Raw genomic sequence first — 23,282 nt, forward strand, 5'->3', positions numbered from 1 at the left:
ATAGTCTTTTTTTTTTTTTTTTAAATAATGACAGTTTCACATGTGCATTTCAGTGCAATACTTAGAATTATTTGTCTCATCACGTTTTGGTCTCCCAATGCCATTTTGTTTTTGTTTTGTTTTGTTTTAAGTATACGGTACATTTTATCGTTATTTTTCCAATATGGGGTGCCCAGGATAAACTACTTAAACTGCTAAACTGGTTATCATTACACCCTTCACAGAGCGACTATCCCAGTTGATTATAGTATTAGTAGTATTATTACCCAGACAGACAGAAATGGACTTGAACATGATGAAAACTGTAGAGAAAAATATCTTTATTATTTAGTATAAGTACATTCTCTGTGTATGTCCATGTGGAGATACAAGAGGTCAAAGGACTCATTAGCACAATATGGACAATTATCACTGCAATGAAGTCAGTCATCTGTTATTCAATGTGAACTTAGGTTTGTTTAAAAGCCAACCAGTCTATTACACTCAAACTAAGATGTCGAGTGACCTTTCCCACCAGCTCCCATCAGATATTACATCTAATTTAAGAGCAAAAATTGGTAAATCATCAAGGCTCTTGAAAAATCCATTTGCTGGTGCACCTCTAATGCATCACTGAGCGATAAACAAATTGTAAAAGACTAATAAAATAAACATGGCTTTTACAAAAAAAGCTGAAAAAAAGGTGCAGAGTCTCATTCAGTTTACTGCCAAGTGACCCAACACATTTCATCTGCACTTGGTGTACAGCATACAAAACAAATAAATTACAATGAGCAAACTGCTTAGAAAATTTACAGTGCATTTTCTGACACATACTATTCACTTAGACTGTATTACCTGATGAAGAGTGCAGAAAAAAAACAAACATCCAATTTGTGCATCAAGAGAAAGACACGCTCTTTTATCTTTTATGGATCTGTTTGAAGCATCCAATTCTTCATTTGTTGTTTATTATAAATTGTTTTGAGAAGGCAGTTCACCTACTTTGTGTGAAGGGAAAAGAGAGGCTTCCTGTTACTTTAAACACTTGCCATTGTATTGTGTCTTGTGGGTTTTTTTTTGTTGACAGAAATACTCTGAGCACACCGCCCTTATTTTCAATACACTTTTAAAATATTTTGCTGCTGTTGCATTCTTCTGCAAGGTCAAAATAATGCTAAATTCAGTTAGTTTGATCTAATGTTCCCTGAAAGTTCATTTAATTGAGTGGATTGGGTGTACAAGCATAATTCATGTAAGTAAGGATGAAGAGTTTCTGTTTAATGCAATGTGACGAGTATGGAGAAGTTAAGTGTGGAGGCTCTTTTGATGAAGGACAGAATAACCCGACCCAGTTGTGACTTGGCCCATCACTGTTTAACGACCCCGCAGGGTTTTTTAACAGTCTTTGTCTTTAAAGAGTTTTTGTATAGCAGCAATCTCTCTGTGGTGTGAGGTGGCAGGCGGTTCCTCTTGGCTCTTATAATACATGCTGCCATTGGATAGAGCCGGTCGAAGCCCCCTGAGGTGGCTGGTACTGCCAGCAGCTTCTTGGCGATGCCCTGGAGCTCAGGGTACCGAGTAGCAGATTTCCAGTACAGCACGCTGGAGCTGCTTTCCCACAGTGGTTCGGACAGGTACGCATCAAGCTCTGACACCTTCATGGTCTTTGCAGGCGGCTGGAGGAAGTCGAAGATGGATTTGCGCTTGAGGTCATTTCCACTGACTCCGTCGCTGGCGTCAGATGCTTCCATTAGTGTGCCGGCTTGGCTCTCCTTTTCGCCATCCTGCTCCAGCTCCTTGTTTGTCTGGTCTTTATCTGCTTCCACAGAGGGAGATGCTGAGGCTTCCATGTTTGCTAATGCAGCTTCCACAACGGTGCGAGCCTGATGCTTTGATGGAGGACTGAGGAAGCCTGTCTGGTGCTCCAGTTTGGCATCAGAAAATGGCTGGAAAAAAAAGAATGTTCAAGACATAATATAAAATCAGCATAAGATGCCATCTTGCAATTTTGCAGGCCACCTTTGAAGCTTTCAGTTTGTCAGCTCTGTGGATGCAAAACGGTAAAGCGTGACAAGAAGAGCCAGGCTTCTGTCCTAATACAGTACCTGCATTTTGATCCTTGGGTCGAGCACAGCAGCTAGTATCATGTCCTTCTGGTGAATCAGGGATTGGAAGTGTGTGTGAAGGCCGGTGCGCAGGGCCTTGTTGAAGTGCATGTAGTTGGTGGCACGGCTCTCCAAGGTCTTATCAAGGCCAATGAGGGAGGGGATGATGAAAGAGATGGTCACACCATTTCCTTGCAGGACCTGGGTTAGAGGAGGCAAAAAGGAAATGTTCTCACATAATCTTCAACAAACAATATCCATACTACAAATACAGTATTTCCTTACATATGTGCAATATTTTCAAGGGATTCATAAAGAAGAAGATGTCTAATTCTTGAACCAAGGCTCCGTTTACAGCTGAAAAATTAAGACATGAGCACTTCAGCATTATTGGATTTATTATTATGCATTTGTTAGTAAGTAATGTAGGTATGTCTGTGTAAGAACATGTGGATGAAGTGCTTTGAGTCTTAATGATGTTACTTTAAATGACAAGTAACTGAGAGTGATGTTCATGTGTCTTATTTTTAAAAGATCACATTCCCATTACATCGATAATACATAAGGTTGCCATTAACTTTCTCTTTTACCTCTAAGGCCTCCTCAAACGGCTCAAGGAGACTCAGGATGTCGGTCACTTGATCCCTTTTGACCATGACCAGAGGTGGGGCACTGGCTGTGTCATTAGCCTCTATGCGAGCCTGAGCAAGGAGAGTCATGGCGGCGCTCCAAGCGGACTCCTGCACCATACGGCGTAAAGACAACATCATGGACTTCCAGCGACAATTACTGGATGAAGGGCACAGAGACACGTTGTACTCCTTCAACAAAACCTACACAAAAACAAAAAAAAATCACAAAAAATGGACATGTTAAAACAATTTGAAAGAACTTTGAATCTCTATTGCTGTAAAAAAAATAAAAATAAATAAACCACAAATGTATCAGCCATAAACACTGAAAAATGTAATGTAACGGAAGATGTAAAATGAGACGTCTAAAAAAAATCATACATATGCCCATCACAGGAAATGAATTGGCAAAGAAAAACAGTGGTGACAATAGAATGTAGAACAATGTAACAATAGAAACACAATGTTAATGTTTAATTTGTGATTTCCCATCAATGAACTGAAGAACTCACAAATAAACCTTTAAATAATCAATAAGTCTGATATCTGAAATATAAATTATAAATCGTATTTCTAAGAGATAAATCTTGATAAATAATGAAGAACTGTGGATAACAAAGAAAGTAAGCGTCTCCACACAGAAGAAAAAAAAAGAAAACAAGCTCTTCTCTCTCTGGTCATGTGCAAGTGGGACTAGAAATTTTTACATGAAACATTGTGACCAAACCTTGTCTTTTCAGGACACTGAATTTCATTAATAAAAACTTAATTAAAACAAGACAAGCTGGTACTGCAGCCTCATCTTTGGACGTAAGATCTACTAATCTGAGACAAAATGACAGGCTTTCTGACCAGAGTAAAATAAATCTGAAAATCAAATTTTTATTTGTTTGTCTGTCTCTCCTACCTCACTCCAGTAGGCGCTGCTCCTAAAGAAAGCCACCACATTGTGGGCCTGTGAGAGCAGATTCTCCACTACCCTGGAATTCTTCAATGCCTCCTTGATCACCAGCTGAAGTGTTTTGGCCACACAGGTGGTCCTGGTCCCAATCTGCAGCTCTGAAAAGGGGGACTCTGTATCTGACATCTGGTCTGAAAGAAATGCCACTATCTCATCTCCATCGGGTTCTCCCCTGCTGGATGAGCACATGATCTTATAGTCACAGAACAAGTTGTTCCCAGCCAGGGTTTCTTTGGCCTGGTTGGCGAGGATGTAGCCAATGCTGCGAGGAAATATGCCGTAGCTGAGTAGCACACCCTCAAGCTCCCTGGCCACGGTGGCGCTGAGGTTTTTGTGACTGAGGTGACGGAAAGCCACAATGGGACGGCGCATCTGCCAGGAATCAGTGATAAAGTGGAGCTGCACAACGATGATGGGATCCTCAGTTGGTTGGGACTGATCCCCAGCCCAGAGGTCAAAAGTGACATGAATGGCGCTCTCACCGTCTTTGGTACTGGCAAGGCAGCCTTTAAGGTCACGGATGAGCTGAGGCTTAATGGTTCTCTCCACATCATCATAGAGCTGCAGGCCCATGGTACGTTGGGATAGCTTGCTGTATTCAGGGTTAATGGTGCTCATGAAAGACCTGAAGCCTGCGCCTTCAACAAAGCTGTGGGGAATAAAAATACATTAGCATTATACTGTTTTTGTGTGTGTGAGTGTTTGAGCTAGACTGGTGATTGAATTTCTATCTTAACATGTGGTAAACATACAGGTAACTAGCCTTTATGCTTCAGGAGGAGGCTTATGTTTTGAGTGCAGTAATTCAATAAACACAGAGTTTTAAAAAAAAATGTGTATTTTGGCAAGATAACAGAAGCTAACAGTCACTACCACCAAAAGTCACCTGAGTGGCAGCATGTCTTCAGCGATCATCCTCAGAGCGGCATCTGCAAATTTTTTCTGGTCCACCAGCGTGGCTGCTGATAGAGCACCTGAGCAGGAACTGGGACTGGAACTCGAACTCGAACTTGGGGGCAAGGACGGAGTGGGAGAGGAGAACTCTCTCCTTGATGCTGAAGTCTGTGGATGTGGAACGACTGCCCTCTGCTTGGCTTTCTGACAATCCTTCTGTTTCTTCTCTTTCTCTGGCCTGACCTGCAGCAAAGCAATCAGTAGGAGAGTGAAACTATGCTTGTCAGCTGGGCAAATCTTGGAGGAAAACCTTTTGACTTTTTTCTCTGACACTGATGCAACCAAAACCAATTAAAAGTTTACAGGGAAAAGTTACAAAAATCATCTATAGAAAGCTTACCACTTTAGGAGTCACTGGTTCAGTGTCTAATACAACATCACACTTGAAGTCCACCTGTAACACAACATATAAATCCAGAATAGTGTCAGAGCAGCCATATATAAGTTTCTTTCACACACAGTCAACATGGTCATACGTATTCATAGTCATCAGAATCCCACAAAATAATTAATATATTGATAATGATATCTGTATAATAGTAGTGTTTTTATAATATGAAGAAACTTAGATAAAACACTCACTGAGCGTTTATTAGGAACACCACACTAATACTAGGTAAGGTCTACTTTTTCTTTCAATTCTTCATGGTATGCATTCCCCCAAGATGTTGGAACAGCTCCTTTGTTGACATAGTTCAGTAGATCAGTAGATTCAGAAACACCCCAGCTAGCCTGTCTGGCAGCAACAATCACACCACAGTCAAGGTCACCCAGATCTGTTTTTTCTCATTCTGATGTATGATGGTCATTAACCAAAGCTCCTGACGTGCATCTGCATGATTTTACACATTGCACTGCTGTCACCTGGTTGGCTGATTGGATGATTGCACAAATAAGCGGGTGTACAGGTGTTCCCAATAAAGTGCTTGGTGAGTGAATTTGTAATTTTCCAACTATAACCAACAAACACTTTACCAGCTATGTCCCAAGGATGATTCATGAACTAAAATGATGGAAAGCAGTAAAAATTGAAAACGATAAGCCAGTATGTGCTAAATTCAGTTCAAGTCTGTACTGTACCTCTCCTTCCACAAACTGTTGAATATCAAGGGAAATGCTGTCAGCTTCATCTTTGTACAAGCCCAACTCCACTTTCCGTTTGATGGTGGAGTTCCAGTGGTTCTTCACAGAGTTGTCTGTCCTTCAAGAGGAATCAAAAATGTACATTTAAGTCTCTGTGTCATGCCTGGTTAAAACAGACTTATTTTAAGAGTAACAACCAAATAATGCACGTAGCTACCTGCCATTCATCTTGTTAAATTTCAGCAAATCAATCACCGTTAACCAACCCACCTTCCAGGGAGCAGCTTGGCAATCTCAGCCCACCGGTTTCCCAGAATTGAGTGGGCTTTGTAGATGATGAGGTCTTCTTCGTTGGTCCAGGAGCTCTTTTTGACCAGTGGGTCAAGGTGGTTGTGCCAGCGCTCCCGACACTGTTTCCCCAGCCGTCCTTTCAAGTGTCTGGCAATCAAAGTCCAGTGTCTGGTGCCATACGTGCCCACCAGCTCTACTATCTGTCCAAATACATGTGCAAAAAAAAAACAGGTACAAAGTGAGACAGGACAATATTAATTAAAAACTGTGTTTAAAGCAACTCTGCATCAGATTTTCTGTGTGTTATTTTTCCACCTTTTCATCTTCCTCTTTGGTCCAGAAGCCTTTGACTAAATCAGGATCCAGGTGTTTTTTCCAGCGGTGCATACACTGGAATTCTGTCCGCCCCTGTCACACCAATGGAAAATTAATTCTTCTTTTTAAAATGCTAAGACACTCCATTGCATTATTCAAGATTAAAATAATTAAACACAGAGAGACTGGACAGCATTCAGAGATATGTTTTTTTTTTAAGTTTAAAAACATAACAGATACATGGCTTCAATCCCCCTGGTGTTCTTCTATCTTATTAACCTTTAAAAGTTCACGTTGCTGATTCATTCATTAGCTCTTTCTCAACTGACTTTGTTTCCACTGAATACTTACTGGTAAAAAACTGGCAATGGTTCTCCAATCTTTTTTCCCAAAGTTGCTGATCAGGATTTTGAGATTTTCATCCTGAACACAAGAAGAAATCGGTTCAGGCGCAGAATGACTTGATGTGAGATTTAGCATCAGCTTACAGGTACAAGTTATCATGAACTACAACAACATGGGAAAATCAGAGAATGACATGACATCACATAAGGATAACTGTGAGTTAGCCATGTCGTTTTTATTGAATTTTAGTTAGTTATTTTTCACATAAGCTAACAAACCAGCAAAAAAAAGACTTATATGAAAATCATCTGATAAGTGACTAAAATATAAAAGCTGTTGTAAGGACAGTAGTTGTTTAAAATCATCTTTTTCACTTACTTCTTCCTGAGTCCATTTGACTTTACACTTGGTACCATCTTCCTTCTTCTCTGCTGTGTCCGAGTCAGTTTCAATGCACAGATTGCTATCCCCCTCTTCCTCCATGCTGCAAATACACAGTCAACCATTAATCAAAATAGAAATGTTTTACTGCAATTCAACATATAGAGCTTATATATAGAGCCAAGAGTGAGAAGATTAAACATCTCAGTACAATGTAGACAATGTACATTGAGATGAACATCTGATATGGTTGATATGGACTTCAGAAAGGTGCTGTTCAGTTTTTGTCATTTCATTTTTAACTTCATGTTTAGCTATCACATTAAAAAAAAACAATAAAAATGTCTCTCCCTTTGGACTAAGTGTGTCAAATGCTTCATCTAAAGCGATCCCAAGATTAAGACACTATTAGAATGTCACTTCTGGCTAGTGTCTGCTCTTTATAGTACACTCCACAACGTCACCTCAAACATTATAAATAACCTGCAAGTTAGCATCAAAATCTATGGTAAAAACAACAATCCTAGACAGGGGTACTCAGAAGGAAGCCCTGTAAGCCTATTCCATGATGTTGAAAGCCGCATGTACTGTACACAAAAATACAAAGTCCACAGTGGTTTGAAGAAACATTGCTGAAAGTAAAATTCGCCCTCTTTCACATGGACACTTTTCATTATCAGACCACTGTTCACTGTAAAACTGTAGTTTTGGAGTCCAGTTTTATTTCCTATTTTATCCCAGTGAGACAAAGTTTGATAGCTTCCCTGTGATGTGCTTAGTGAGATAACTTTATTGACAACTGTTGAAGCCAATGAGGAACAAAGCTGCCACAACTGTTTGGTAAACAGCTAAGAAACATACACAATGTTATTACTACTTTGTCACTTAACTGTAACTTTTCACTGTTTCCTTGCGTACAAAGCCTGTGTATTTCATTTTCCCGTCCCGCAACCATATCCACAAACATGCATTTTATGCTCCACAACAAGCTAAATGCCCACAGAAAAGCTGAGATAGCTTAGCGGCTAACATGAGATGCTAAAAGCCAAAACATTAGCTGGATATGGATATGAAACGTTAAGCTATATATCTAAACAGTACACTGCGCAACTCTCAATACCAAATTACTTCGATTAATTTGTCAGAATGAATGACAAACTACATAACTTACATTCAAACTTGGCTGTGACTTCAAGCTAGCTAACTTGGCTAACAAGTCTCTGGAACAGGCTCGATGAAACGTTGACTGACCGTTCAGAAAGTACAGAGCCTCTAGCGGTGCATGTACGCAAATGTAACAGACCCGAATATGATGGATTTAAGATAATTTCGAAGTCTGTGAGTAGAACAAGTAAAGTTAGTCGACATGGCAGTATGGATGATACAGAAATCCCTACCTAAACTTCAGATTGTGTAACTGCTTCTGGAAGACAGCCGGGTCCAGCTTCTCCAGCTCACTGCCATGACACAACAGGACAACGGCTTTTAAACAGGCATGAGGGAGAGGGAAACAGCGTCGCACTCACACTCTCATGCACATAACAAAGCAAAGCAAGCCACTTCCATTACAAATATAGCGAAGGATACGTTTAAAAATATTACACCTGCGAGACGTTTCGTTTCCAACCTAAGCGCAGCACAAACGTGTTTTTTTTTCTAAAATAAGTCAACGTTAACATCGTCAAACGTTTATGTTTCCTTGACTTACCAGCGCGACATCCCCCTGTGTATCTCCAGTCTCTGCCCTGGAAACGGAGACTGGACAAGCTAACTGGAACAGTTCAACAGTAACTAAAACAATAAACGCGCTTTTTACATAAATGTTGGGTCCGATAACACACGCTGAATGAAATGTGTGTGTGTTAGTTGCTGAAATACAGAAACAGTTAAGGAACTCGTGGCGTTGTGTGAGTAGAAATTTGCCCGGGACTGAAAGTGAGAGGTCTGTTCAAGAACAGCAGGGCTGCAGAGCTGCACACATTCCCCGGAAACGGTCCATGTGGGCGACGCTAACGGCTAACGGCCGCTGTTGCTCGGACAGTTGACCGTTTGCTCAGGGCTTCACTTCCTAACATTAACATTAACAAACCTGTTTATAGAAAAGTAATCTTTCTCGATTAAACATTAATGGACGTTGTATTGACTGCCGTATAATGGTAATACTAAGTTAGGTTTAGGGACATTTGAACTAAATTAGCCTCTTCATGAACTCACTGGTATGTCACTTATTTCTGCTAAGCTACATGCTAGCACTGCTAAGCACCTCTCAAACCCAAACAACTTTTGATTTTTAATGGTCTTCATCCTTTCTAAAGATAGAAAATATACCATACACACAAGAATTGTATAAAAGTTGGCAGGCAAGAGTTTTCAATTTATTATTTAGAGTGGTTGCATATCTAAAAGGTGTCTTAAGACAAAACTGCAGAATACCATAACATTTGTTGAACTAATTTTGTATACTAGACTCTCATTTAATGATATTATCGTAGCAATAGTTTACCATATCTTATTACAGTTGTTAATAAATACATTATGTGAGCACATGTCTGCTTATAACTGCATTATTGTGTGTTGTACACCATTCGTTAATGTATGCTACCTTTAAATGCTTCCCCAATACTGAATGACATTTAATTTGACACATGAAGGTACCTGGCTATGTTTTTTTTTTTTTTTTTTATGGTCTATGGTTTTGTGTCAGAATTCATAACATGCCAATTTTGCCCAGCCATGAGTATGTGTACCTGTCTTTCTGTGATGGTGAGGAGGATTTTGGCCAGTTCTCCCAACATTAAAGGGCTTTTGGAGAGTTAACACTTGGTTTTAGCATTCAGGCTAGAATTAGGTAAGATTTAGGGTTTGGGTTAGGCATTCAGTTGTGATGGTTAAGGTTAGAGTGAGGGGCTAGGGAATGCATTATGTTGGTGAGTGTCCTTTCAACTATAGAAAGACCAGTGTGTGTGTGTGTGTGTGTGTGTGTGTGTGTGTGTGTGTGTGTGGTTACACCTTAAAGGTAAAGTTTTACAGCCTTGATCACTTTGACTCTTTCAGTGTCATCCCTGCTCTCTTCAACAGTGTTGCTAGGCAACTGTTGGTTTCTCACAGTTACTACGGTTACTTAAGCCAGAGTGTTTCTAGCACAATGTGTAGTTTATATCCTTTATTGGGGCCCCTTCCATGTCAGAGAAAAGAATATATTTTGAATGTTTATTGCTAAATGCTTAGCTAGCTTTATGTCATATTAAAACTATTAAAGTTTTCTTCATCCAAACTAGAAAACCCAAAATCCTATTGCACACATAATGTGGGAAGTATCTATTACAAACAAGTCTGCGTGTGTGTGTCACATAACCTTGGCTTCTGTTTGTGTTTTTATGCATTGCGTTCCATCAGTGAGTCAGACCCCAATCATGTGTTGTATTTTTGTTTTTTACCACTAAGTGGGGCAGTTCTACAGTAATGCAGATGGCCAGCTGTTAGTAAGGTCACATCTTTTCACCTACCTTCTTCCTACAGGTGAACAAATGTGAGTATTAGGATTAATAATTGACCAGTTTTACACACTTGAAAAATTGAAAATAAGGAGTCTCTTCTGGTTAAAGTGACCACTGTTTCAAACTGCAAGTCAAATATGCTTTAGTTAATATGGTGTAATCTGAAAATATAACATTCATCTCCTTTTTGTTATATATCAATTTTGACTTATTTAGAATTGACTAGATTATTCATTTAAAATTTCTTTATGTTATAATCCTCTTGTGACCTTTGTTCTTTGATGTGTATTTGTGTATACTAATAGACTCCAGGAAGACTTGAAACTGTGTTAGCTGAAACTAATGGGCAATCATTTTTAACAATAAACAATAAAACAAGAGATTGAATATAGAAGAGGAGTAATAAAAACTGATAAGACAGAAAAGACTTCTTGAAGCTCTGTTTAACAATGTAATATTTTCCAGGAATTATCCATTTTGCTTTGTTACTTATTCACTGTTATCTCTGTTGTTCCAGTGCTTTTATTGCTTTATATAGTTTTACTTTCATCAGCCTCTTTTCTGATCATTACCTTGCTTTATTGATGTCATTGGTTTATTTTCCTGGAAACTACTTTGTTATGTTGCTATAGAAACAAATTTATCATTACTGTCTGGAAAAAAAAATCACCTGTAATTCTGTAAAATGGATTCTAGCATACAGATGTTTTCAGTCTTCCCTTATATCATTCTACATGGAAAAGCATTATAGCATTATGATAAGAAGTTTTGTTGTTTGGCTCCTGAATAGACTCTTATCTTTCATCTTGTGTTTGTATTCTTCACTTTATGTTCCAAAAGCATTTTCACTGAAGAACAGGTGTAAATAATAAAGTCAATGATGTCTGAATTCCATGTGACTGATTCAGTGTCAGGATCCTGGTATTGTACATGCTGAATAGAACAGACAGGCATCGTTACTGTTCCTGTAATTTTATTGTGTAGTTATAACTAGTTATTGTTGTAACAATTGCACTCTAACAACTGTTGCATGACATCTCCACTCTGGGTGTGGAGCTAAATGACAGAGATGTTTAGAGACATCAGTCCAACAGTTATACACAGCTGTCTCAGATATGGGCATAGACACCTTTACAGGAACACCTGTGCAATATCATTTGATCCAGTCTGATTACACACCCCCATGTTAAGTAATACATTCTGGAAGGCTAAAAGACATTTCTAATTATATTTGAGTCCTAAAAAGCCATTTTTTGTAATCTAAGAAGACTATTCAGACCCCTATAGGTCCTTAGCTGAGCCTTGGCTGAGCTAAGGACCTATAGCTAAGGATAAAACACTGGAAAATGGAAATACTCTGGTAAAGTCCAAAATTGTACTTGCAACAGGCAAAATATACCAGCTGGCCAGTGACTGGTTAATTATCAAAAACATTGTTTCTGTTATGCACATGTCACGCTCATTGGTTCATTGAAAAGAACATGTTAAATGTTTTGACAGCTGTTTGATTTATTAACAGGTTTTCTATGTACACACACACTCACACACACACACATATAGATTTTTGCCACCACTGTCATCAGCCCACAATGATGCTGCTGCTGGCAGCATGACCCAACAGTGTGCAACGTCAACCCCTCTGTTTACAGGATCAGTCAGGGAATAACAGCTTGGCATGCAGGGTTACAGTTTTTGGAAGGCCCGTGGCGAACTGGAAGAGTCAGAGCAGTATTTGTCCCCGAGAGTTTTTCCATTAATCATTGAGACCATTTAAAGGAATTGATGAAAGTTGTCTTCCAAGGAAATAAATTATTTCCCTGTTAGTGTGTTTGGTTTCATAGAAAAGCATCTGACACAGTATTCTGTGAAGTAAAAACTTTGAACAAACATTTTTAAAGGAGGAAAATAATACCATGATATCTTCCGGCATTGCAATACAGTTGGAGTACACTGGGACTTCTTTAATATCAGATGCAAAATAAGACTTTTAAATGTATATGAGTGAAATAATGAAAATGAAATTCAAGGACATCAGATGCACCCATCACTGCTAACATCAACCTCCATCCATCACCAACTTCATTTCCAAGGCAGAGAGGCACTTCATGCTTTACACTGATAAAATCACATTACCACTGTACATAATCCTATTGCAAAGCTGCTACTGTACATTTACAGATGCTAGATACAGTATTTTCATAACATGAACTGTCCTAGCCTGTTACATATCATGACTTAAAACTAATTAAAACCACTGTATGCTATCTACAGGATAAAATAATCTCAAGACAAACATAGGTGAGGACTTTCCTCCAATACAGAAGACAAAACTATAATCTGCATAACAAACCACATAATCCACATAATGTGCACACTGCAGTGTAGTTGACAGACATTTCAAGTCTGCACTATGGAACGTTTCTTAACAGCAGCGCGACATCGGCAAATTCACTTCTCACGATATTTGGTACATTAACAAACAGGATCACTGCTGTGAGGAATAGTGGCCAGTGTTACACACCAGCTGTTATATTTCAGTTAGTAAGACTATTTTTAGCTGTTTTTCTCACCTCCTCTGTTTCTTTGGTTAAAGAGTTTCTTCAGGTCTTTAAGGAAGAAGAAAAACATATTAGAATTCATTTTACTATCAGTCACCTGCATCACAGACTTAGACTGGCATCCCTTTACAACTTCTGTTTTATGTGCAGAACAGTATAATAAAAGTCAGCAGAGGCTGCCAGTCATTTCAGCAATGGTCTTTAGCATATCATACATCTCTAGTAGGTAAGTGTGAGACCAGATTTTTATTTATTTTAATTTTAATTGCTTTAATTACTTTTTTCCTTTCTGGATGTCATTCTCAGTTTTAAAGCTTTGGTTGAACCCATGGGTTATTATATTTGTGTTCACATAAAATTTGTGAATATGTTCATTTGGATCTGTGTTCTATAAAAATGGGATCAGTGAGACAGACAACACTAAGTCTGTTGTGTTTTTTTTTTTTTTTTTGAAGAGATGTGCATGAAAGAATCATCTTTTGTGTAAATCCAGCCTCACATGTTCTGCGTTCCTTTACAAATGAATGGAATAAAAATAATTTGCACGGCTTTTATGAGCATTGTATATTTGCTGAGATTCTCTGCAACCTCTCTAAGAGTAGGCCTGGGAAAATATCCAGGAAAAAAGTTCTAAATATTTGAACCTTAAATGTTTTCACTGCAGGCATTTTGTTTTATACAAGCCCCACTTCTTTGCTACAGCGTCAACAGTTTGGAAATCCCTGCAGCAGTCAAACACGACAGATGCACTGTGGGACTTCTGCAGTGGTTACCATAGTATATGAGGAACTCTTATTCTCATGAGATCTAAACTCAAAAGAGGCATGATCACTCTGTTGGATCTGTTTGTCAGGATCTTGGTGTCTCACAGAAAACTGTCCTCACTGGCGACAAAGGAGAACCCATTGAAGGCGTTGTTGGAGCTGGTGCTGGCGTTGAGCTCTGGGGTCCGGCTCACCGAGTTTGGAACCATTTCTCTGGTGAACTCTGGATCAATATGCTGAGTGTCAGCTGGGCCTCTCTGAAAGATGAAATAACTAGGTAATGAGGTGAAGTTTCCTCTGGCAGGTCTTTCATCTTTCATAGCAGGATGAACTATTACGCTTATTCCATGAAGAGAGAAAAACTTCTGTGTTTAAACCATTATTACTGTTGCTATGGTTACCTACAGGTTCACATACTGCTCACAGTGATCAAGGACAGTGGCTAAACTGGTAACCTGGACTATGTTACAGGTGTCCGTTTAAAGATATTTAATGGATATTTGTTGGCCAATCATAATAATCCATTTTCTATAAATAATAGTAACTAAGACTAAAGCCAGTTGCTTTCCAAACACAAGACAAAACTCACCACATTAGGGTTGTAAGGAGGAGTGATTCTCTTGTGGTAAAGGTCGTCCCAGTTAATTGGAGAGAAGAAGGTGTGGTTCTTTATTTCTAACTATGAATAAATGAAAGAAAAGTTACACATGTACTGTATATAAATATACTGACATATTTCTATTAAGATTTCAGACACATTCCCACTGAACTTTGTACAAGCATTATGCTATGAATAATAATAATAAAGTAATTCCTAATCTTAATCTTAATGAGAAAATTAGTATGAGAAAGAAAGCATGAAGGTGAGTTCATTTTGGGCATGTGGTTATCTTTCAAATTTTGTCACAGTGTCTGTCCTTACAAAAATTACAGCAATCTTTAATACAGTTGACATTTGAAAATATCCTTTGTCTAATACTAGGCTTATGTCTTGTCTGGGAAACCATCTGTTTTAATGTGGAGCTACAGCTGAAAGACATTTTTTTGACATAGCACACTCACAAAGTCAGCGATGGCCCCGAGGCGCCTGTGCTGGTCCTTCTGCAGTAGACCCACCAGCAGAGAGCAGACAGCCTCAGACTTCCCTGGAGGCATCAGCAGTGGCTTGTGGAGAATCGCATCATACATTTCACCGACGTCACGGCTGTAGAAAGGAGGCTGAAGCAAAGGGATGGGTGAGGAAGTCATTAGTGTAAAATTATGCAATGCAGTTTAACAAACCTGAAGTTCACCTAGACATGTCCACTTATAAGGAAAGAGAAAATTGAATGATTTTGTGCCAGTCTTGACTTCATTGCTCATGGTTATTACTAGGGACATACTGGCTGTATGTCTTTATCAACTGAGTATAAAGGAGATAAAAAAAGGAAAAGGGATTTACACAAATTCATATACAAATAAGTGCAAAATAGAGACATTCTCTTTGTGTAAAAAGGCTGTAGTGAGATGTTTTACATTTTACAAAACCTCATCTAATACATATGGACTCCTTACATGCATGTTTTTGGTTCTGTGCCACTATAAATCAAAACTGTGTAGCTTCTTATTTTGCTCACAGACTTGAGAGAAGTATCAGTTTCTTTTAATGTCAACCAAAACATATCAATCCAAACCCAACCACACACACAAACATGCATACCAGGCTGTAGATCATCTCGTAAAGTACTGCTCCCAGACACCACCAGTCCACTGTCCGGTCATATGGTTCTTTACGCAGAACCTCTGGAGCCAAGTACTGCAGACAGAGACACGGAAAGAAAAGAGGAAAAAAGAAGGACAAAAAAACAAAGTTAAGGAGGAGATAGACAAGATTTGCTACGCCTGACCTTTACAATCTGACTGCAAGTCAGGATGTTTCAGTCGACTGGAAAAGGTTTGGTGAGAGCTCTGGTACTAATCTCCCTGCAGACTTGACGCTTAAACATAGAGAAAAAAAGAAGGCCTCTTCTACAAAATGTTCAGACAACTGTAGCCGTTAGTCTAGTTTTAAACATGGGTGATGTATTTGTGTTATATGACAGATGTGTTGATTTTTTGATGAATGATTTTTTTGCTGTCCTTTTCTCAATTAAATGTATATTTTTTTACTCACCTCTGGAGTCCCACAGAAAGTAGAGGTAGTTCCCTCTGGCTCTACACCCTCTTTGCACAGCCCAAAATCTGTCAGCACCACATGGCCCTGCACACAGAGAACACAAGCTGGCATTCTTCATACAAAATAATATTAAATAATATTATATATATATATATTTTAAATAGTGACAAATTCAAACAAATGAGTTCAATTTTATGATTTCAAAATATTGATGTGATGAATCTGACTTACCTGAGAGTCTAAAAGAATATTCTCTGGTTTCAGATCTCTACAGTGAACACGAATGAGTAGATTATCAGTGTAGAATGTAAAAATGGATCATTTGTGAATTTATCTCACATACAAGAAATACATGAGTGTGTGAGTCTGTTGCTCTGACCTGTAAACGATGTTGAGAGAGTGAAGGTAGCCGATGGCGCTCGCTACCTCTGCGGTGTAGAACCGCGCTCTGGGCTCAGAGAAACATCTCTCTCGTTGCAGGTGGAAAAACAGCTACAGGTGGAGGGAGGGATACAAATGGCATTTTTAAAAAAGGAATTGATAGAAGAGCACAGAGACATGAGGGAGAAGGAGAGCAGAGTGATCATGCATAACAAAATATTAAAGTAAACATATAATAAATTACTTTCAACCATGGTAAAACAATTGACCATCAGCAGCACAAAAGCACAGCAAAGTCTGAGTGTTAACAGTGAAAACAGGTCTGGTGGCTGCGCACCATCGAAGTGTGTCTGATTTTATTTGATATGAGTAAATAAAGGATTACTTATTAAGACATTGTTACAGTGAAGCCCTCTGTGTCCCAGCAAAATGCACAGAATAATGTTAAACCAGGTCAGTTTGTTCACAGTTTGGACATTACCACAAATATTCACAGCTTTAATACAGTTGTCCCTGATATTTATTTTAGAAGATAGTTAAAGAAAATATACGTATTTGTTTTGTTGTTGCTTTCTTGTGGAGAGTTATATAAGCTGGCTGTAGTTTCATATTTACTTCGCAGTGATAAAGATTTGAGAGTCCAATTAGACAGACACAGGAAGGAGACCATAACTGAGAACATTAGTATTAATAGTCTAATAATAATAATAATGTCCCAATATTTACAGTAAAGACATAAATCCTGTTGCTTCCTGTCCACAAGGATGTGACTAATTGATTTTTGTGCAGTTGAAGCATTTTGTGTCGTAAACTAGTTGAGTAGAAGTCATACAGGTTGTCATACAGAGGTCAGCAGTTGATTCGGAAACACACACACACACACACTAACTACAAGGTGCTTATCTTGTCAACAATGGCCTTGTCCATATTGGAAACATCTAATGTATGAAGATGAATGTGGTTGTGATTTATGGCAAATAAATGTTCAATAAATGTATTTATCTTCAGAGCCATAAATAAAATAATGATTACACAAACAGTGTAATGTGTACCATGCCAGGCATATGAAATCTTGATCTTGAAAATAAAAGTTTATTGATGACATTTATTCATGTTCATGTGTTTATCTGCTAAATTTTTAGACACGTACCTCTCCCCCATTTACATAGTCGAGGACAAAGTAGAGTTTCTCTGGGGTCTGGAAGGAGTAATGGAGCCGAACCAGAAACGGGTGCTTCAGACTCTTCAGCAGCACGTTTCTCTCTGCCATAATGTTCTTTTGCTAAAGAGAGACAAGAAAGAAAGGAGAAACAAAAGAAGGGAAAGGAGGCGGTTTAGAGTGTTATTGCACACATACACACACTTTGCTATCTTGCATTTTTATGCATTATGTGTTGTACATTACAATACACTGAAATGGTGGACCACAGGAAGAGGAGCTAATGGGAATCGAAATGAACAATAAACAAAAGAGAGGAAATGTGCAGGAATCTTAATTGGTTTTCCATGGGTGATTTCCTGGATACTTCCCAACGCTACCTGCAGTTCACAGAGTTGTTCTGGTGCTGCATGTTCTCTATTTATCACATGGTTCATGGCGTTCATCACACTGCATGAAATGCTTCCTGCCATTTTGTTTTTCCTGTTCCTTTATTCTGTATACTGTATCTAACACGGTCTTAGAGAACTGCAAAATCCTCTGACTTCACACTGGTGAAACTCTATCTTTGTACACACAAATTGTAATATGTTGTATAACCGCTTGACCACAGTTAAAGCTGCGGAAGCTTGCAGGCTCTGTTTCTTTAGCCTGAAGTTACTGTGAGCATACACTTCTGGACAAAAAAAAGGGATGTGAATGATTTCTTTCAATGCTGGTGCTGTGTGCATAAGCCAGAAAACATGAGGGCGGAAACATTAACCACTCTACCACTATTTGTTACTTAACTTTACAGCTTTTCCTGTGTAAAACCATTGATAAAAGGAGTCATTCATCAAAATGTGTTTCACATCATCACCAGTTTGGCATTTGGGATAGCCCAGAACATAATAAATTTAAAATTCTCAAGTCTATATTTATGAAATAAGATGAATCCACAACAAGAAATGTAAAAACAGCAGCAGACGCAAGAGGACGATAATAAGATGAAGCTGCTGCTAATGAGATTGTGGTATTTCTGCCAGCAGAGACACTGTGCCACACAGAGGAAAACTAAATGTAAAGAGGGAGAGAGGGCGAGGAGGAAGGTGGAGGATGAGCAGGAGAAGATGTAGTGAGGAGGAGGTGGGAAGATGTGTGAGAGGAGGAGAGGAGTCGGAGAGTAAAGAGTGGAAACCTCAAAGAAAGGAGTCACAAGGGGAATGTGAGGAGAGGAGTGGCATCACGAGGGAGCAGAGTATGAAGGGAAGAAGAGGAGACAAAGCAGTGTTTAACCAGGCGAACCCAGGAGAGACTGTTTCTACTCATGTGGCATCACCTCCGGGCCGTGTGAGAGGAACTACACTGGTACATTGGTGGCACTGCCAAATGAGACGGCGATGTGCAGTTTGGATCTGTTATTACATCTATTTATTAGTTTATTTATTTATTAGTCTTATTTACTCTTAGAAGACTTTTTTTTTTTCATTTAAGTTTCAGAAAATTAGACAGACTAATTCGGAGGAATGAAATGGACCAATCATGTCTAAAAATCCCATAACGCTTCAACTCAAGCAGAAACAAATACTCCAAATGAAAGGATGACAAGCGTGTTTGATCAGATAATCTCATTTAGCTGTCAAACACAAAAGTGACCCAGTTTATTTTCTGGGTGTCGTAAAATATGTCCTTTGTACAGAACAAGCTGTAGATTAGATAAGATTCAGATCGTGTTGCTGGGTCAAAACACTGTTTACTAATAACACTCACAGATACTTGCACACACGCACACATACACACATTTCCTCTTGGCTCGAGTGGAGATATTTTCCACCTTCATCTACTTTAAGCTGGTACATCAGAGCACTCTGTAGTTCAAAACATGTTTATCTATTCTGATGGTTTCTTAGTAATAAACCCTGTTAAAAAAAACAAAAAACGATGTCTTAATCACTTAGTCCCACAAATATCATATTGAGGGTTTGTATTTGGTTCGTATTAGTTCCTATGTTTAAAAGCAGCAGTACATTTATAATTTAAAAAATATTTTCATTTTTTTAAGTTTCATTTTTGATCACATATTCAAAAACGGTGTGTTTCCGAAAATAAAAACTCTCCTTGAATCAAGCCTAATTTCCAGTCATTTGGGCTTAAGTGTGGTGTGGTTTGTGCTCAGATGACACTTGGGTCCATAATGAACTATGTAGAATAAAAATGATAAACTCAAAAAGGAGCATCTATGATTAGAAAATGTCCAAAGACTTTTAACAAGCCAACCTCTTTCTTCTTCAGGATGACTTTCTTCTGCAGCACTTTGACGGCGTAGAATTTGTTGTCGGCTTTGAGCTTGGCGAGCAGGACCTGCATGAAGGTTTGTTTGTTAGTGGTTTGTTTAGTAAACAGTGGGCGCCACCATCTCCACACACCATGCTGCCAGGACATTGCATCCAAACCCCTCTGAGAACAGCACACACAACACAGATATGTGATCTGTGGAAACAGATGATGCTGAGAAATCTGAGAAGTGTTTGATACAAAAAAAACGACTGACATCGCCCTGCAGCTAATACAAACAGGATCAACGTTATTTTAATGTTGAAATACAAACCTGCCGACAGAGGAAAGTAATAATATTAAGAGTTTATTGTGTTCTTTATGTGAAACGCTCCTCTGGTGCCATTTCACTTTGTAGTATTTTGCTGTTCTGTTGACTGGGTGATGTTCAGGTAACCTTAAAAGGCCTCAGTGAACTGTAAAGTTAATAATTCATGAAGCACGCAGCACATTTTGATCAGACACAAGTCAACAGGTAGACTCTCTCTGACCCTGTCTGCAAAGTCAGCAACAGCTCACTCTCTCTCTCTCCCTTTTTTTTTTTTTTTACTCTTTCTCTCTTCTGTCTCACAAGGTCAGTACAATAAAATCGCTGCTGCTAACTGGATCCACAGAGAGTAACTCTTAAATTCTAAGACCCACCATTAATACATGCAACACGGTTTATTATTTGATGTCCTTAACGTAACCCCCGTATCACAGAGGACTTGTCTGGTTTAAATCACTTCTCTGTTGGTGAATATGTGAACTGAATGAGTTACAATAAGGAAATTGCTGAGAGAAAAACTGCAGTGTTACCTTTCCAAAGGTCCCTTTGCCAATGACAGCCAAGAAGTCAAAGTCAGTGGGCCTGGCACTGAAACAAGACAGAGAATAATCTGTTCAATGCATTTTACAAAATTACACAATAAGCTCTGGAGCACTGTATGTGTAACAGCTTAAAAATGTTTGAAAGGTCAGCAGGAAAAAGAAAAAAAGAGCAGTTTTACAATAAAGAGAGCTACATGCTGGTCAGTGAGAGAAGAGCTACTGACTGTGGGTTTGCTGAAGGTCCCAGGTTGACATTATCGTGAGAAGAGGAGGACGGTGACCGCAACTGGAACAAAAGATAAATCCATAAATAAAAATAAACACAATAACAACAAAAGAAAGGGAAAAGCTACACTTTGCATTCTTTTGTCCTAACAAATAAGTGGTATTTAAAACAACCATTTCATTCACTTTCATCATTCAGCAGCAGCATCACTTAACATAATTGAGCCCATGGTTGCATCTAAAATGAAATTTCAATGACAAAACATAAAGCTGTGTCCACACTGTTTTCAGGCCATTTTTGAAAAAATGTCCATCTACATCGAAACACCAAAGCAAAATATCTTCTCTTGTCTCTCCTGTCTATAAAGGCAAACAACAGTATAGTGCATTACAACCATCAGGGACAAATACAGGCTTGTTACTGGTGTTTTCAAATTCTTAACTTTGTGAAAAGCACACTTTTGCGGTGTGAAAGTCTCTTTACCTCCTGAGGACTGAAAACCAAAACTTAGATGAAAATGTGGACTTTCAAATTTAGCTGGCTTAGTGTGAACAGGGACACTGGTCTGACAGCCTGGACAAAACAGTCCCAGAAAGAGAACTGAAATGGCCATCACACTCTCAAGTAATTTAATATGAGCATCTTAAACAAATCCATTTTTGTTCTGAGGCAGAATGGCCTCTATTAACTGATAACAGTAAGAGGCAACACAAGCAAAGAATACTGAGCCTGAAAATAAAACCCTGAGGCTCTGAGTCACACTGTCACATATTTCACGATTACTGTGTGGCTACAGAACCTCTGATCATCAGATCATCTGTTTGATGTGTTTAATACCATCCAGGAATTGGTTTTGTTTGAGTTGGCATCCAATTTGATTATACCACGGGTGGAGACACCTTGACATGACAGAATATAATGTGGCACAACATGAAAATCATGTTATGTTGGGTGAACTACAACAAAAACCTTCAAAAACACACTGGATCACCTGGATGTATTGCTAACAATCGTTTGTTCACGTGCAGACATTTATCAAACAAGCAACCTTCTCTTAAAATTGGAATTTAAACTGGTCTGCAGGCGTATTTTCCCCTGTCACATGATTAAACAGGGCCAAAATTTTATAAAACGAAAGCAACAAGAACCCATAAAAAGGGACAAAGATTAATATATACTCACATTACAGTGTGCCATGGCTATTATCCATTCCACTCCCACTGGAGAGTCAGCATCAGTGTTCGACAGACCTGTGAGAGGAGAGGAGAGGAGAGGAGGCGACGGGGTCAGCAACTGTGGTGAAAGGTTCACGATTCAAACCATCAACTTTTATCCCTTCAATCTTGCCTCATTAAACACAGAGATTTCTTCTAATGAGACTCAGAAAAAGCCGATCACCTCCTTTTCTTCTGTTGTGTTTGTGCGTGTACTTGTACTTTTATCTTTGTGAGTTATAGACCTTATTGAGTTGGGACACTTTGGGAAAGTGAGGACATGTAGGCTGGTCCTCACTTTCTGATACGCTGTGTGCTTCTAAATCAACTGTTGACCTCTGTATGACAACCTGAAGATCCAGAGGAGCTGGTAGTTCTGGTTTGTAAGTAACAAGATGCTGGAACAACAGACACACAATGAAGGACAGTGTTAATATATTTTGTGTACATTGTGTGTGGGCGTGGGAGGACTATATCAGTGAACACGTTTACATGGTAAATATTGCTGTGTCACTCTAATATCTGTCCAAAAAAAATTAAAAATACGGGATGACCAAGGTCTCCCTCTCTCTCTCTCTCTCTCTCTCTCTCTCTCTCTCTCTCTCTCGCACACAGACAGAAATTAAATAAAAGTCTCAATTATTCAAGTTTTTTTCTCTTCAGGAGCTTCAGGCCTGTTCCTCTATTAGCAAGAATAAAGACGATGATTTAACTTTGCAGAGTGAGTTTACTGTAATTTTATAAAGCTTTACGCTAACTCATCCCACTTGCACCAACAAAAACATCCTGCAATAAATAAAGCTTTTATCAGAAAAATTCAGAAACCCTGACACTCTATACAAGAAAATATCACTCAGATCACTGTGTGGAGAACTTAAAGTAAAAAATAGAAGATTAAAAAACAAACAAAAGCATCTTTAATTTTACTTCTGAGCAAAAAAGCATTATCGGACACTCACTGAGTCCAGTTCTTATTTATTTATTCCTCTACATGTTACTGTAAGTTAGCTTGTCTTGAAAAGAAAACCAAAGAATCCTGTGCATTGTCCATCACTCAGGTGGCAATGTTGTGTTAATAAAGTGAGTTCAGGTGACAGTGTGCGAGATTCTTTTATTTGCAAGACAAGAATTTTTGATCCCATGCCCCTGTCGAGTT

At 38.8% G+C, this 23,282-nt stretch overlaps 2 protein-coding genes across 4 annotated transcripts in view; both read right to left on the reverse strand.

Annotated features, from left to right (window-relative positions):
• Nucleotides 1-328: 328 nt before the first annotated feature.
• mybl2a (v-myb avian myeloblastosis viral oncogene homolog-like 2a) lies at nt 329-8,967 on the reverse strand. 3 transcript variants are annotated; one of them, XM_041045771.1, is made up of 13 exons: nt 8,758-8,967; nt 8,447-8,506; nt 7,047-7,152; nt 6,675-6,746; nt 6,324-6,416; nt 5,988-6,208; nt 5,715-5,835; nt 4,975-5,028; nt 4,567-4,817; nt 3,627-4,329; nt 2,678-2,920; nt 2,088-2,288; nt 329-1,928 (listed from the first exon to the last, which is right to left on the reverse strand). In XM_041045771.1, exons 1-13 carry the CDS (start codon nt 8,766-8,768, stop codon nt 1,350-1,352), a joined length of 2,715 nt encoding a protein of 904 aa, XP_040901705.1. In that variant the 5' UTR covers nt 8,769-8,967; the 3' UTR covers nt 329-1,349. The 3 variants fall into 3 exon arrangements, with proteins under 3 accessions (XP_040901705.1, XP_040901715.1, XP_040901725.1); XM_041045781.1 differs by lacking the exon at nt 8,447-8,506; XM_041045791.1 differs by lacking the exons at nt 8,447-8,506; nt 8,758-8,967 and adding an exon at nt 8,221-8,239.
• Nucleotides 8,968-12,035: 3,068 nt separating this feature from the next.
• Nucleotides 12,036-23,282, reverse strand: part of sgk2a (serum/glucocorticoid regulated kinase 2a) — a 12,448-nt gene continuing 1,201 nt past the window's right edge. The window contains exons 2-13 of the mRNA XM_041051978.1: nt 22,095-22,162; nt 20,911-20,972; nt 20,675-20,732; nt 19,820-19,903; nt 17,555-17,686; nt 16,403-16,515; nt 16,255-16,291; nt 16,021-16,107; nt 15,568-15,663; nt 14,931-15,086; nt 14,458-14,547; nt 12,036-14,125 (exon numbers count right to left, since the gene is read on the reverse strand). Coding sequence (XP_040907912.1) covers nt 13,970-14,125; nt 14,458-14,547; nt 14,931-15,086; nt 15,568-15,663; nt 16,021-16,107; nt 16,255-16,291; nt 16,403-16,515; nt 17,555-17,686; nt 19,820-19,903; nt 20,675-20,732; nt 20,911-20,972; nt 22,095-22,109 — 1,086 coding nt within the window. The 5' untranslated portion in view covers nt 22,110-22,162 and the 3' untranslated portion in view covers nt 12,036-13,969. The remainder of the gene's footprint in view (nt 14,126-14,457; nt 14,548-14,930; nt 15,087-15,567; nt 15,664-16,020; nt 16,108-16,254; nt 16,292-16,402; nt 16,516-17,554; nt 17,687-19,819; nt 19,904-20,674; nt 20,733-20,910; nt 20,973-22,094; nt 22,163-23,282) is intronic.

This window comes from Toxotes jaculatrix, chromosome 2, assembly GCF_017976425.1.
Source record: "Toxotes jaculatrix isolate fToxJac2 chromosome 2, fToxJac2.pri, whole genome shotgun sequence".
Classification (NCBI taxonomy): Eukaryota; Metazoa; Chordata; class Actinopteri; family Toxotidae; genus Toxotes; species Toxotes jaculatrix.

Excerpts from the sequence above, each read along its gene's own strand:
- mybl2a (XM_041045771.1), bottom strand. Across the intron at positions 6,209-6,323 it reads CCAAAGAGGAAGATGAAAAG|ATAGTAGAGCTGGTGGGCAC; the intron begins GTGGAAAAATAA and ends GTATTTGGACAG. Across the intron at positions 5,836-5,987 it reads GCCAAGCTGCTCCCTGGAAG|GACAGACAACTCTGTGAAGA; the intron begins GTGGGTTGGTTA and ends TTCCTCTTGAAG.